The sequence below is a fragment of the Pteropus alecto genome, unplaced genomic scaffold (genome assembly GCF_000325575.1).
Source record: "Pteropus alecto unplaced genomic scaffold, ASM32557v1 scaffold146, whole genome shotgun sequence".
In the NCBI taxonomy this organism is placed as follows: Eukaryota; Metazoa; Chordata; class Mammalia; order Chiroptera; family Pteropodidae; genus Pteropus; species Pteropus alecto.
Window position 1 is genome coordinate 17,644,891 of NW_006442107.1, and position 16,788 is coordinate 17,661,678.

The following is a 16,788-nucleotide window of genomic DNA, read 5'->3' on the forward strand; positions in this document are numbered from 1 at the left end:
ATAAGGAATGTTTCCATAGGAAAGGTGGACAATTGAAAATTTTCTAGGAACCAAGGACATGAGGGAAACCCACGGAGAATGAGAAGTTCAGAAAGTCAGAGTTGAGAGGAAGAAGGATCAACATATAGAACTTTGATGCAATATTACCAGTCAAATCAGGTAAAATAAATTATCCTAAGAAAGTAAGATAATGGTGAGAAGATTCCACACACATGCAAAGATGTTTACTTCTGCGGCATTAAGTATGTGGATAATTGGAAATAAACTAAATGTCCCATGATAGAAAAGTAAATAATTTATAATATATTATCATGATATATTATCATGATCTAGAGTACCATAACTGAAGATAATAGATATAATGATCATGGGCATTAACTTTCTGGACAGAAGGACTTGAATCCAAATTGCAACTTTGTTCTCACTAACTGAGGAACCTTGGTAAGTCACAAAAGCCTCACATTTCTTACATATAAAATGGAGACACAATAGGATAAATGAGATAAATAAAAGAGCTTAGGCTTGGCTCATCACTATATAAATGGTAGCTGTTATTTTTGTGATAATGATAATGGAATATCATGCAATCACTTTATTTTGAAGACTAATTAAATAAGGAAAGGCATACAATATAGTATTAACAAAAAAGTATAATAATTCTCCAGATCAGCAAAATCTAATGTTTAAATAAAGACCGTATATAACATACTAAAATATTGACTGGTAATCTCTGGGTGATGAAATACTCTTCATTATATGTTTCTGTGTTTCTTTTATACAATGAACATTTATTATTTATAAAATCAGAGGGAAATTAATAAAATGAAATAAAGAGCAAAAAAAAAGCTCATGGGCTTTAGGTTTTTGGAGTTTTATACATCTATGAAGAAAAATCTGATATATTAGCCTTATTATATTAAGCCTACAATGAATACAACATATTCATAGAAAATTATTGAATTAAGGCAAGAAAAAATAAAGGAAAATATTTTATCATCTCATATTATTGTAATTGAGTGCACTCATATCCTTTTGGTCTTAAAATTTCACTTTAACACACTTAGCGTTCGTCACATAAATTTTCCTGTACTGTCTAGACTAAGAATAAATAATCAGTTTATTAGAAATGACAAATGAAGTATTTCAAACAGTATTTCTACGAGTGCAAGAGTGAACCAAGTAAACTGTTCATTCCGTAACAAGCCAAGCTACTCCCTATTTCTCCTGCCACAGACAGAATCGAAGTTAATCTTTGTACAATGGATGCCATGCTTAGTCTCCATTAGTTTTTAAACATTGTAGCATTGTGGTCTGGCCTACAGCCTGAACTTTTTTGTTAATGAAAAATAGCAGTCATTTTCTAATTTTGTTGGTTTCTTTATCTCATATAAAGTTTTTATATAAACCAGTTAATTTAAATTCCTCTTTTATGCATAACATTTAGAAATCTTATGAGAATAAATATCATTTTTAAAAAAAGTCTACAAATAAAAGTATTTCTGAAATTCTAAATGGTCCATTGACTATTCACAAGGCTTAAGAAAATAAGCTCTTGGACAATGCAAGAATTTAGATAGTATCCTAGAAACTAGAACAAGGTTTAACTTATAGGTACAGTTTTGTTTGCTGTAATTATAATTGGGCATACTATTTCTTCCAAGAATAATAATAAAATTTCAACCCTGCCAATACATTTTAGTCTTAAGCAGAAAAAAAGCCCTACGATTTGTTTCAACCACTTTGGTTTTATTAATAGATTAATTTATCTCGTTTTTTTTATTTTTAAAGAAAAGAATAGTGGTCTAAAATTCTGGGGTTTTATTTCAGCTTTCTTAGAACCTAGCTCTGCATCTTCAGGTAAATCACTAACTCCTTCTTTGGTATATGTTTCTTCAATGACATGAGGATCGAGACCAGATTAAATATGTAGTCATTTTGTCATAATTTTCTATGCTTCTATGTTAATTAAATACGAATGAAATTGTAATTCAATATTAGTAAAACACTAATTCCCAAACTTTCTCCAAGTCAAGAGATTGTATTTCAAATATCTGTGGTGTGTGGGGTTGTATGTCAAGAGTGGGGCAAGGGTGGTTGAATTAGTTTGCTGTTAGCCTCTTGCCTACGTGAAACTGATAAGTGGCCTTGATAACATGCCTCTAGGGAGAAATGCTCAGATCTCTGCCTTGTACCCAGGACTCTTCTGATGCTTCACTTTGTATCATATATCTGAATATGTACCTGAAACTCAATTATTTAGAAAGTTACCTTTTGCTTTTTTTGCCTGAGTTCCTTTAGGAAAGCTACCAATAATATTTTTGGCAATGTTTAGTCTCTTGTAAAACCTTACCACTTTTTCATAGTCTCACTGATCTCATCATTTCCTTTCTTTCTCAGCTTAAAGCTATTTATTCATTTCAAAATCTATTTCACTATAATCTTCAACTTCCTTTCTTTTCTCTTTTCCTTCGTAATCACTTGGCAAAACCCTATCACTGGACAAACCCCATTTACCACCTATTTCATGACTTTTGCTTGAGCCCTGAAACATGGCTAAAAACAAAACAAAATAACAAATAAAAACGCTTAACCATGCTGACTCTCATTTCTGACCCACAATTTTAGCCTGTTACCTAAGTTCAGGGTTTTTTAAACAGTGAAACACAAGCAATTGGTTGAGACACAGTTAACTAATTTGAGGGGTTGCAACTTGCATTATTAATGGATCAGAAGACAATGAACAGAAACAGTTGGTGTGTATTATGCATAGGGATAGTTAAGTTTGTTCATGAAACTTTTATTATGGGTTATATGCATGAATGGTGTGCCAGTTCACAACATTAAAAATATTTATTATTATAGATTGGAGTCAACAATTTAAAATATTGATATAGTCATTTTAAAATTTTACACTTACTCTCTGCTCAGATCTCTGATGCACTTTCCTTACTTAGCAGGTAAACTTGCAGCTGATTTCAGTGACAAAATAGAAGCAGAAGAGAACTCCCTTATTTTTCTACCACCCACTCTACCAGACTACAACAGTTATACCATATACTTTCACTTTTATCCTTTATATCGAATGAACTTTCTCTGCTCCTATTCAAGGCAACCTCTCCATGAATACACTGGTTCCTTTGGCTTCCTCACGATTTTTGTCCATGAAATTAAATCTCTGTCTCCTACATCATTAATTATCTGCTCTTGCCTGGATCATTCCCAAAAATAAACAGAAATGCTTAATAGAAATAATAGTTAACATATGTGTAGTAGTTACCATGTGCCATATCCTGTTATGAGAACTTTTCATGTTAATTCTTTGTATTGTTACTTAAATTAGGAACCATTGTGATTCCCACTTTATGGGTGAGAAAACTGAGACACAGAAATGTTAAATTAAGTAACTCAGAGTAGCAGTACTAGGATGTTTCCTATAATGCAGTCATAGTGATTTATAAAATGTATAAATCATATCCTGCCTCCCTCCCTCAAAGTCTTTCAATGGCTTCTTTTATGAGTAGATGGGATTAAAATAAAACAAACTCTTTAACAAGGGCTCTGAGGTTGTGTGTGTGTGTGTGTGTGTGTGTGTGTTTTAACTTGGAGGCTTTTTTTTAAATCACTTCATGTGTGAGTACCCCTCACTCCACTCCAACATCTGTTGATTTCTCTCTGTTCTCTGAACATACCAGGCTTGTTCTGACCTCCAGGGCTTTTACACTTGCTGTTCTCTCAGGCTGGAATGTTTATCTCCAGATCATGGATCCCTCTCCATCATTCAGGTCTCCAACCAAAGTTCACATCTCAATAAATCTTTTTCATATAGCCTCTATAAAATACCCACTTTTCAGGCTATTTTATCTAGCTTGGGTGTCAGGACTGTTTGGTCATCCTAAAAGACATGTGAAAGAAAACTCGTGGCTTCAGGAAGCATGCCTTCACCACTGTCAATTATATGTGGCTTAAGAACATTCGTGTTGTCTCAGTTGAGAGTATGGGATGGAAAGACAAAAAAGCAAGTAAAGCATGAACTAAAGGAAGAGATTCAAAAACAAAAACAAACACAAGACACCAGGTAGAGATAAACAGAGCTATCTCAAAGAGAAGTAGGAGTTTGTTTCAACACTGGCATAAACTCCCCATTAATAAGATATTGTATTGCAGTACTTTATAGGAGGGCAGTGGAAGTGCTTATCTTTGTCCCATATTTACTGTGCCATCATGTTAAATGCCTTACATGATAGCATTGGCTATCCAAATGGAAAAGAATAGCAAAATAATAGATTTTTTTTCTTTTCTCCAATGGCTGTGGACATCAAAATAAATTGTAAGAACTGTGTCTATTATAAGCAGAGGAAAATCTTAATGACATATAGAGTTCATCTGGAACCATTTAAAACACTAAGCCCCAAGAGCTAAAATAAGTATTCCTGCCCTTGAGATGGGAAAGCAGAACCATTGGAGGCTTGCTAGCCAAGAATATTTTACCAAATGGAAACTTCTAGACTTAGTGTGCTTATCACTTCCAATATCTCTCAGGAGAAAGAAAACCTGACTTTCAGTGTACAGAATGAGAAAGAAAAAGTTGAGATTGGGTGACATTGGTGTCAATTATCTTGGGAATATTACAGAAAGGCAGATCACCATAAAGGAGAAAAGACGTCATGGCCACATCTACCATGCTTGTCCATTCTCAACTTCTTTTGTCCATCATCCTAGGATGAGAGGAGTTGGAGGAGGCAGTGGTTTCCAGTCTCTGCCTAGACCTTTGAAATAGTACAGCAGTTGAGATCAGATAATTCATCATCAGACAGCCGAGAAGCTATTCCAGAAAATATCTGATTGCTACTTAATGCTGTCTTGAGTAGGAAATAAAAAAGTTCTTATGGATGATGACTCTTTGAGTTTGGAATAATTTAGTCTCAGATATTAAAAAAAATAAAACTACTTATTACTTTGGGGACCTGTAGGAAGATTTTGGTTAGAGATTCTCATTTTAAAAGTGAAGTATTATAGCTAAGATTAGGACTTTCCCTGACCACCATCCAAGATGGGCTTTGAATCTGAGAGAAATAACCAATTTTATAGAGCACGTCAAGAACACTGCAGTCTTAGTAGAAAGGGGCAATAAAACAACCTTTTTGGTACATACTTACATGAAATATTATTAATGTCTCAGTTCTATCTATCTATCTATCTATCTATCTATCTATCTATCTATCTATCTATCTATCATCTATCTATCTATCTTTAATGTTCAAGCAGAACCCCTGTATTTAGAAGAACAGGTATCTGGTATAAACTCACAGAGATGTGTGCAAGACTAGATAGAGTTTATCAGTTAGGGACGTGCCTATCTTATTATAACACTGAAAGGCAAACACAAGTATGATGCTTGAAAATAATGTAAGAAAAGAACCAATTGTTGAGGCGTTGTTCTGTTCAGTGAACACTAAATAGCTAATTGGTGGAAAGCTGGTCTTCATCTAGTGACATAGGGAAACTAGGCAGGCTGAAAAGAAAAGATAAATCAAAATTAATGTCTTGAATAAATAAAATTAATGAATAATTAATAGTCGATAAAATAATTAATAAAAATAAATAATTGCTAAATTAAATAATTCACCGCCAATACGAAACTGGTGGGAAAAGCTGTTTCTCTGCTCCTGAGCTAGTTGGTAGGCATTTGAGCTGGGGAATATGCCAGCTTCTCCAAGCTGATGTTGAGGGACGGTCCTCCTAAGCTTCTGGGAAAAAGAAGCCTGATGAGGCAGTGAATCAGAGAATGATGTGGGTTTAAATGACACATGGGATCTGGAAGTCAGCCCACTCACACCCGTAGCCTTCATGCTTAAGTAATGCCCTTTGAACAGGCAGATGCACACAATGAGCTCCTGGGGACATGAGAACATCCAGGACAAACTAAAGCCTCACCCGGTAGGAGGAGATTTTCACGCTGAAGGAAATAGAAGTGAGGAATTATGGGATGATTCCAAGATGAGAAGGACTGAAAATTCATCCTGTGTCAGGGCTTCGTTACACTGCTTTTCTCCGGTTACTGTAAGAAGTCATCACTCACACAATAACCTTTTGTTTTCTGTGTGGAAATCACTATTCTTTCTAGCCTGGGGAGACCTAGGAGACCACACCTCTCTCCTTATAAGGTCTGTTGGCAGGAGAGAGGATATCTGTAAGGGTGTCTGAAGATTTTAGTGGAGGAAGAGTAAAACCATTGTAACAGTTCTTGAATCATTAATTAAGAGGAACCTTTCTGAGCTTGGCACACCCTCTCGGGATTGGACTGTTGTCATGGTGTTACTTAAACTAGATAATTCTGAACTTGAGAAATGTACAAATGTTTGAATTTGGTATGATTGTTGCCAAGGTTATAGTGAAAAGCCACACCTCTGGATGTGAGCGAGCTTTCTCCTGGGCAGATATTAATTGTGAAACCTGAGGATCCAGCACAGAAAAAAACCGAAGGGAAAACTTCTCTCCCTTGGGAGGTCAGGGCTCATTTTGGTCTAGACTTGAGGTTCTCTGTGCTGTCTGGATCACTTCCTTGGGGGTGAAAGTAGACCTGGGAGGGGTGCTTGCCATGGAAAGACAGGAGAGGAACAAGACAGGGGTTCTGGAATGGCTTTTGTTCTGGGCAGCAAGGTAATATTATCGGTTACTCTTCAACTTACTGTTATCTCCAAGTCTCCAGTGGTCTTTTTAAATGACCGAAATGTCACGGCCATTCTCAGTGTTGCCCTGGGAAATCAGTGGAGGGCCTCTAGTCACACTTTAGGAAAAGTAATACAGAGAGAGCAACATCCTCTCTTGGAGGCCAGAGTGGCAGTAGCAGAGATGGTCGCCCGAGGAGGAAAACATCAGCGAGGGGGAGAGAATCTGACCACTGGGTTCCCAAGCATGAGGGAAGAGCCCTTTAAAAGAGCAAGTGGCTACATTAAGGGCAATTGATTTCTAAGAATAGTCTGTGAGGGCTCCTGGCATTTGATTTCACATTTGTGTAGTGATCCTCACTGTTGCTACAAGTATTTTTTTTTTTTTAATTACTATTTATTACTGTGACTATTAATAGTCTAAGAGTGATTCTGAGCTAATGTCTCATGACAGAACTCATTTTGTATCAAAAGAAGGACTTTTCGAAAGACTTTTACTCGGTTTTAATTTAAGCTTTTTATTTTTTATAAATTTCCTTTTCATTACTACCAAATTCGTTCCAAACGTATAGCTGCTCTGGTTGTATTTTTTAGGTGTGTTTGAGGAGATCCACACTCCCACTCAGGTGAGTAGGTGGGTGAGACTAGCACCTGTTGGCAGTGAGTTGTGCAAGGCAGCTTGACTCAAGAGGGCCAGGAGTCAGCTTCTACCTCCTAAGGTCATTATTCTTTCTGAAACCAGAGATTCCTCTCAGGTACAGAGAACTCTTCTTAATAATCTTAAATGTGCATTCTACTGAAAATTTTACAATTCACCTGGATTCCTAAAGTATTGTATTTTCGCTTAAAATCACTTACCATTTTTGATCCTTTATTATTGCTGCTCTTAACCTTCAAACTAAGAAAATAACAAGGAAAATGAGTTTCTTTTCCATAATTTATCTTTTTAGTAATGATTTTCAATGGACTTTTTAGTTTGAGGGATAAGTTATTAAAATAAAGGCATTTCAGAATAACTTTGATGTCTTATGATTTAAGTTAATTTTATTATAGAAGGCGTCCAGTTCTAAATGTATTCAAACTGAAGCTCATATTTTAAATTTATTTTTAACAAAATCATTTAAAATTGTCAGTAGGCTTAACAATCTCTTCAATTACACAGTACAGCTGAAATAACCAGATGATAGCTATCTTAAAGTTTTAGTCACTTAGAGGACAGTAATAATCAGGTCAGCTCACTCTAGTTGAAAAAGTTGAAATCACTGAAAAGTAGGACTACTTAGAATGCAGACAAACATTTCATAAACAGGTCCATTAATGACATTTATGAATTCATTAACTCAGCAAAAGTGATAATTCTGTATTTGTAGTTAGTAATCAGATTCACAGATTGAGTGGTTGGCTTTTCATCTCTTCCAGGAAGAAATTTCACTTCTCAGCCTGATTTGTCCCAAGCCTATTATCTTTCTAACCTAATTCCCAGACACAGAAATTCTTCTGTTCAGTGGTTCTGAAGGAACTTCTTTCTGTTTCCTTGACATGGGAAGTCCTCATAATACTACCCTTCAGAGCTTTGCTAGTGATGTTGCTATTGCTGTTACCTGGAGCACACTCCATCCAGCCTTCCCTTTTTCTCTTTTGGTTCTTATCTGAAGCACTATTTCTCATAGTTCAGAAGGCCGAGGGTCTAAAATCAAAGTGCTGGTTGATTTGGTTTTTGATGAAAGCGCTCTTCCTGGCTTGTAGACAGCCACCTTCTCTCTGTGTCCACACATGTCATTGGAGTGGGGGTGAAGGGAAGAGGAAAGGGGCTTTGCTTTCTGGTGTCTTTTTTCATAAGGGCACTAACACCATCAGATCAGGACCCCAACATTAGAACCTCATTTAACTTTTATTACTTTATAGGTCCCATCTCCAAAAACAGTCATACTGGGGTTTTGGGCTTCAACTTATGAATTTGAGGGGACACAATTTAGGCTATAGCATCACCTATCTTGCAGGAAAGCTATGATACGCTTGTGTTTCTAAAGGCTGGCTGGGGTCAAAGGAGACTTTGAGAAACTTTCCCTGAGGTCATGGGTGAAGGTGAAGTGAAAGTTTAGAAGATGAGAGGCGAAAACAGTTGGAGTGGAGAGAAATTTGTAGTACTTTCTCTGAGAAAAGAAGAGCTCCTCTGTAGAGAGGCCTCTAGAGATGAGATAGGATCTCTGGTGGGTGCCTCGAGTGCTTCAGAGATGAGACAGAAAAGCTGAACTTTGTGTCTAAGTCCTGATAGCTGAGGCCTGTGAGTTTCAGGGAAGCCCAAGATTTTAAAGTATGAGCCTATTGAGGTGATTAAGGTGGGATGAATGAAAACCATAACACCTTCCCTAATTAATCCGGGCTACCTGAGTGTCCTGGCCTTGGAATTTACACACGGACTTTGAGGAGCAGAAACACATACGTAGAGAGAGATAAAGGACTGTGCCCCTAGTGTTGCAAGTTACTTCTCTATTAAAAAGTTTAGCACACTGGGCTATGATGATTGCCTTTATTCCCTCTTAGACTTGGCGTTGCTTTGGGCAAGAACTGGGTTTTGCACATTTCCTTTCCTCCAGCCACTCACACAATGCTTGGCAGACTCTGTGCCTTGATGCAAGTTTGTTGAATGTGATAATGGAAAAATAATTAAATGGAATAAGCATTGTAAAGACAGTCACTTAAAATAGAGTCAGGAGGCTTCTTAGGAAGTGGGGCCTATGCACACTTTTTGCCTCAGTTCTCAGAGCTGCTAACTCTGTTGCTAAACTCTACTCAAGGCTGAACCAGAAACATCCTGTAACACATGGATACATATGAATTTTACCTCCTCTTTGTCGTTTTTGCCCCTCATTTGCCTAGTGAAATTAATCAACCCCTGTTAACCAAGTCAGCAATCTTTCATTTGCTTGAAAAAAAAAATACACTTTCTGACTTTTGCCTTTATAAACCTTGTCTTTCTTTGTTCTTTCCAGAGCTCAGTTTGGGTTGCTGCCTGAATCTGCTTCTCTCAGGTTGCAATCATTTTGCTCAAATAAATGATTTTTATTCTTTATTACAGGGTAAAACTTCTTCTTCTTTTTTTTTTTTTTTTGGCAAATGATATTGACTATGTAAGTCTCCTTTAAGAGTAGAAGTTTTTGTGGTAGATTCTCCTTTTGTCACAAATTGAAAACTCATATCTTAATACACTTGCCATGTAATTAATTACTAAATTGATAATTTACATATAAGAACAACAAGTCCTTTCTTAGAAGGCTCATAGAAGGCCACTAAATTGGCAGTAAAGAAAGCTCTGAGTGTAATTCATTAATGTTTTGGGTGCGTAAACATTTCTAGCAGAATTTCTTTAAATTGGTTTGTTTCTGGTATTCCAAATGTCAGTTTCTTCATGCCACATGCGACGATTTTCCCTCTGTTCTTTATTTTATCGTGTTAGTAAAATTTGGAAAGAATACATATATTTTGTATAACCAGGAGACACTGCCCAGAACTTCGTCAAGAGTCTAAGGGAGGATCCGCTGATAAAATCATAAGAGTGTTCCTGGCACCCAGGAGCGCCCATGTGGGGGCAGAGATCCCTGCAGGCGGATTTGGGCTCTGCAGTGGGAATGAGCGGTGCAGCGTCGGCAGTGGGGGACGCCCGAGATGATCTGGGCGCCCAGGACCGCGCGGAGGGAAGGCGGGGCGGCAGCGCCGCGGGGCAGACCAGGGCGTGGGAGAGCCGGCAGGGACCTGCTCGTGGGACCGCTCTCCTGCGAGCGAGCGCCCGGCGCAGTGGCGGGGAAGCGGAGAGGCAGGCTCGGGCAGCTCCCCAGCGGATCCCGCGGTGATAAAACTTGAGAAATAACAAGGAGGGGCGGCCCGGCGTCTCCTGGGTCCAATCCCGTCTCAGAAGCGAACACGCTCCCAGGCAGGGAAGCCTAAGAGAGGCCAAGGCGACGGAGACGTGCAGCAGCGAGAAACTCGCCTCCCGCTCTGCCGCACCTCCGCGGGCTCTCGCTTTCGGCATCCCGCCCGGCCCCCACATGGACGCCGCAGGGCCCCGGAGCTCCCTGCGTGGAGCACTCTGCAGCCTGCTGCTGACCCTTATGGTGAGTGGGAGCTACCGGGAGCCGGGATGAAGAAGGGGGTGGGTTCCCGCGGGGGGAGGGGGGGAGCTGCAAAGCGGACGGTGTCCGCGACTCAGCTTAATCCTGCGGGGCAGGAACGACCCCAAATTCGGACCCGGAACGGTCAGGATAGAAAACCAACTTCGAAGGACGACTCGGGACTGAGCTTTTTGTTTGAGACGGCGCGTTTTAGTGACTGAATTACGGGCCGCACTCTGGCTTCGCTGCGCCCTGGCCAGCGGTCGCCTGTGGGCTGGGGTCTGCACTCCTCCCCTGGCACTTGGGGCTGGTGATGGTGGTTGGGGCTCGTTTGGATGGAGGAGGAGGAAGAGTATTCGGCCAGGTTTTTCAGGATCCCTGAATAAGCAAAACACAGACGTGAAATGCGGTCCAAGACGCCACCCCGCCAGGGTCACCTGGGATGGGGACGTTAGTGCGTGGAGGGGTTGGAGCGGTGCTTCTTGGTTTCGGCGTGGAGTTACCGCTGAAGAACGGCTTGTAGGTTTTGCTTCCCCTAAAGGTTATTTAACAGTTCACTCATACTGTCCACCCATGCGAGCCACCAGGGGCTCGAGGGGGGCGGAGGCTGGATAAGGGCTGGGTTTGGGGTCGGTGGTGTGAGGGTATTGTTGGGTTGGGGCAGAAGGGATAGGGTCAGGGTGCGTGGGGTGCTCGGATAGGCGTGCGGTTAGGTCTTACTTTGGTTCCACGGAAGACTGAGCAAGACCAGAGCTCAGCCTGGAGTCTCCTGTACCCGGGGAAACGCGCGACCGAGGACGGGAGAGGAAGTTAGGGACAGTTCGCCGAAAATTCAGGAGTCAGAAAGCGAAAAATCAGGAACTCTGATGGCGTGATTATGCGCGGATCTTCAAATGAGACCAGGGTTGCACTCGGGATGTGTAATGAAAAGGAGCTGTGGACTCGCGACTTCCCTAGATCCAAGGATGGGCGTGGGATTTGGTGGCCAGAAGACGCTCCTGACTCGGAGGTCGACTCTGGCTACGCGGATGCTATTCCTCTGACTCTCATGAGGAAGGATAGGTCCTAGTTTTGTCCTTTCTGAATCAAGGAATTATGAATATTGGATTGATAAGTATGATCTAAGATATATTTATGGACGAGGAATTGTACAAACGAGCGCGTCGACCTCCCAGACAACTGTCCCAACAAAATTTCTGAGTTGATGAAATGCCTCTTTACGAATAGAAACTGCTCTCAAGGTATATTCTTTTGTGATGTATTTGAAAGCATTTCCAGTTATGTTTAAAAGCATGAATTTAGTGTTCTGTGTTCTCTCTGAGAAAGAGATCGAAGAATGGGGAGAAGAGACTGCAAAGGTTTTGTGTTACCAAGATTTCCCATATTTGCTGGAGGGTAGGGTGTGACATTCGAGGAGCTGTCCCAAGGACAGAAGATGTTGGGGTGTGGCAAGGCAAGAAGGTGTGTGTAAATCAAGAGATAGCATCAGCTGTAGTATACGATACTCATTTAGGATTTTTTTTAAAAAATTTTCTAAAGTTTAGATTAAATGCTATATCTGGAAATTTGAATATGGAGAGTGCATATAGAATAATTTCTTTCATCCACAATCCTCAGTTTACACCTTCAATTTGTGTCCAGATGGGTATATTAATACCTCTACTGACCACCCTATGTCTGTATTTCCTTTGACTCACAACTACCAACTTTTCAGCGTAATGTTAATGGCATGACACTTTAGAAACACAGTTTCGTTTATACACACCTTAATGGATTTCTGGAAAACAAGTCCGTGTTTGAAGTGAGAGCTCTTCAAAGCAAGTCTGTAACATAAAACTGAGACTCAGCATGTTAGCTTTTCCACTCAGCTGTTTCATGGGTTGAGGTATTTCCATCTGTACTTTTCTCCTCCAGCATCTGCATGCCTTTGCCACCTCTCTGTCCTCAACATTCTAAACTGCTATGGTCAAATACAATTACTAATGATCCTTGCCACACTCACATACAAAGAAAAGAAGGGAAAAAGGAACAGAGGGAAGCTCCTCTTAATGTAACAAAAATTTTTAGGGATAGTGAAAACTGGTTTGCGTTAACTTAGTTACTCAGATGTCTTCTGCCCAGTTACAAATAATGAGATACTTTAAGATAGGTATTTAATATTGTTCACCTTATCAAATCCACTTTGGGAATTGTTATCTATTATATATTATAAATAGTATGTACTTGGACCACAGTTAACCTATCATTTTGCTAAAAAGACTCTCCTTCAAAAGGAATTAAAACAATGTTTTCCTTTACAGCATTAACATACTTTCTCCTTGGATTATATTAATTCTACCTGTAGCCTATATTGACAATCGAGCATTCTACCTTTTCAGATTTTATGGCATTAATTAATAAGAATAATGTGACTTCTTTACCAGAAAGACTTTTTTTTGATAAAATTTGACATACTCATCCTTTTGAAATAAAAACAAGTACAATAATTTCTATTATCCTTGGCATTAGTGAAAAAAAAAAAGTATAAGGCAAATAAAGGAAGTAAATGAGAACTAGTTTATATTAAAACTGTGATCTTAAGGAGGTCAAAATTTTACTGTATATTTATATCAATGCATTATCAGTTGCCTTTTAAAAAAGAGGTTGTTGATGTTCATATTGAAATATAGCTAGATCCTGAAGCACCTTCTGAATCACTTAATATATGTAAGCCCATGCACATTTTTGAGGCCTGTTGTAATCTCCTCAACAGTTAGTATTCCATATATGGTACCTGAGGGGACTTGTGGTTAACTGAATCTTCCATTTAACTAGAATCCCATCTTATAAAGAGTTTGGATAGAAGGATATTTAGTAGAATCATCTAAGCACTTAGACTACAGAGAGGCGAATCTTACAGTTTACCTTTGAGGTGATAAGAATTTGAAAGGCAATATTTCTACTTTGCAGAAGGCAATATTTCTATTTTGCATAAGAAAAATGATGAATTTAAAATTCTGTAACTTTTATGCTGTCAAAAGATCTTTATTTTTCAGACATTCCGTAAATTTCAGTTACCTAGCTTCTTTTTTTCTTTACCGAAAAAAGGTGTCATTTTAGAAAACCTACTTTGTGTATTCCCTGTAAAGCTGAACAATGTACAAAAGTGAAATAATCTCAAATAACCTGTTTATTTTCATTCTTTTAGCATTAGATTTTTCTATCAGGATTTATTGATTTGTATGATAAACTTACATACAACTATAAAATTTGGATAGTACTGTAAAATGAAACAAAACAATTAATTTTTCCAGACTACAGTAGACAGCACTTTATATTATCATTTTTAAAAACTTAATTTGTTACATTTTAATTTAAAGTTGCTTGCAACTCTAGGTTTTGCAAATCAGATTCTTAAAGTTGCCCTGGAGAGTTCTTTATTAAAAGATATATATATTTTTATATTTTTACAACTCAAATAATCAATCCATAATTCATCAGTTTTTCAAAAGGTCTTTTAGTATTTTGCAGTTTTTATTGAGCACTCTTCTATATAAAAGTTATTTTAAAAATAACCTTTAAAGGTTATTAGTTCATTCTTGGTAATTTAATGGTGCTTTTACATTTTTTACTTTATTTTCAGTAACATATCCAATCCTCATAAGTATAGTATCAGATTACTTTTAGCTTCAAGAAACATGACATAACTGAAATCTATATTTTAATATTACCCTTATCGAAAATTATTTTAATGAATTAATTGTACATTCTTTCTAATGATGTACTATACAACAATGAAAATAAACATTGCTATCTACTCAGAATGGGTAAATTTTACAAACTTAATGTGAACGAAGAAATCAAGTGACATACAATTAGCATATGACTGCATATATTTAAAAGCCAAAAATTGGCAAAATAAACCTGTATCTTCTTGGGGGGGGGCGTGTATATTTATATATGTATAAACACACATACATGGGATAAAATAAGCAGAGGCAGGGAAAAAATGATTAACTCAAAAATCATCCTTTAATTGTTGCCAAGTTCCAAGTTTTGGGGCTTGAGGGATGGAAGGAAATACAACTGGGTAAAGGTTTATAGGGGTTTAAAAACAACAGTAATGTCTTATTTCTTAAACTTGAAGCAAGTACTCTAGTTTTCATTTTATTATTTCTTAAAATACCTAACTATACTATTATATAGTCTTTTGAATTGATATTTTATAGAGAACGTGTAAAAAGAGAAACAAGCAATAGAGAAGATGAACAAAACCAAAAGCTGTTCTTTGTCAGTCTTGACAAACCCTGCTATGACTGAGCAAGTAAAAAATAAAGAAGGCACAGATAAGCTAATATTAAGGTAAAAAGAAGCCATAGTTACCACGAGGACAGATGTTTTAAATATAGTAATATTAATAGATTATTACAATTAATTTGAAAAAAGACAAAACGAGTAATTTCTTACAAAATATAAATTACCAACATTGACTTGAGTAGGTATAGAAAATCTAAATAGATGTATAACCATTAAAGACATTGAATTAGAGCCAAATGTCGCCACGCACACATCTTCACATCCATCAGGCTCAGACCTGTGATAGGTGAATTCTTTCATAATTATATGGAACAGATCATTTGTACCTTATGTAACTTGTTTCAAAGAACGGAAAAAAAATGGAACTCTTCTTAAATCATTTTATGAGAATTGTGTGAAGTTGAATCATAGCAGCTTGATTTCACTTACAGACATATATTTGAAATACTACAATAAATAGCAACAACCAATAATGTATTAAAAATTATCATGTCCTGTTAGGCTTATCCTGGGAATGGAAAGATAGTTTCACATTAGAAAATTTATTACTGTAGTTTAACATAGTAATATAGTCAGAGATAAAATTATATGTTCATATCAAAATAAGTGAGAAATTATATTTATTGTTATAAAAAATTCTGAGCAAACTAGGAATATAGGGAAATGAACTTTCTCAACATAGTGAAGCGTACTTAAAAATGAATGCCTGTATGAATGAAAGAAAGAAAAAAAGAAAGACTCAAAAATAATAGTGAAATGGTAAGAGCATTCTCTTTAAAGTTAAATCCACAATTTCACTATAACTGATTTATTCAGCATTCTATTAGAGGCCCTCACAAGAACAGAAATAAGATAACTAATAAAAGTAAGTTTCCTGGATAAAAAAAATCTAAAAGGATTTTTCATGAAATTGGTCAGCTGATCATAACAAGATTTGTGGAAGAGTAGAAGTCTAAAAAAAAAGCAAAGGTACTTTAAAGGAAGATGAGAGGGACTGGCATCACCATAACAAATACTAAGATTTATAATAAAGCGATATTCACTAAAACTATATAGTACTCATGTAGGGATAAACACATATAATGAAATAGTGCAGAAAACCCAGAAATAGATTCTGTATTTGTGGGGCCATGTGTATGATGGATATGGCATTATCATTAGTTTAGAAAAGAAGAGTTATTCAGTTATGGTTCTGGGTCAGTTGGCTGTCCATATGGCAAAAGATAAGATTAGATAACTACAACAAATTGCTCACAAAATACATCCCAGATGGGTAAAATATTTAAAATATTTAAAATTTTAGAAAATATTGGATAATATATTTATGAAAAGTTTAGAGGAGGAGTTATTAATACACAAAATTATAAAGCAGAAGAAATTATTAATAAAATTGACTACTTTAAAAAAACTAAGAGAAATGATTAATAGATTCGACTACAATTGAGGCACTGTTTATCAAAAAATACCACAAAAAGAGTGAATAAGCAATCCACATGAGCCTACAGATAAAAAATACTACAGTTTAAAAAAGATAAACAATATAGAGATGATTAAAGGAGAGGAATAGACAATTTACAGAAAATAAATGGCAAATAAACACAAGAAATGATGCTCAACCTCAGTAGAAATTAAGAAAATGCAAATGAAAACAACAGCCATAAGACTGGCAAAAATTTTAATGTCCTGTAGATTTAATTGTAGTAGAGAATTTGAGA

The 16,788-nt window shown here is 37.1% G+C and overlaps 1 protein-coding gene across 2 annotated transcripts in view; it reads left to right on the forward strand.

The window, feature by feature from the left end:
• Window positions 1-10,489: 10,489 nt before the first annotated feature.
• Window positions 10,490-16,788, forward strand: part of DSC3 (desmocollin 3) — a 44,508-nt gene continuing 38,209 nt past the window's right edge. For both annotated transcript variants that reach the window (XM_006920010.2, XM_025038717.1), the window contains exon 1: window positions 10,490-10,780. In XM_006920010.2, the coding sequence (XP_006920072.1) occupies window positions 10,715-10,780 (66 nt within the window). In that variant the 5' untranslated portion in view covers window positions 10,490-10,714. The remainder of the gene's footprint in view (window positions 10,781-16,788) is intronic.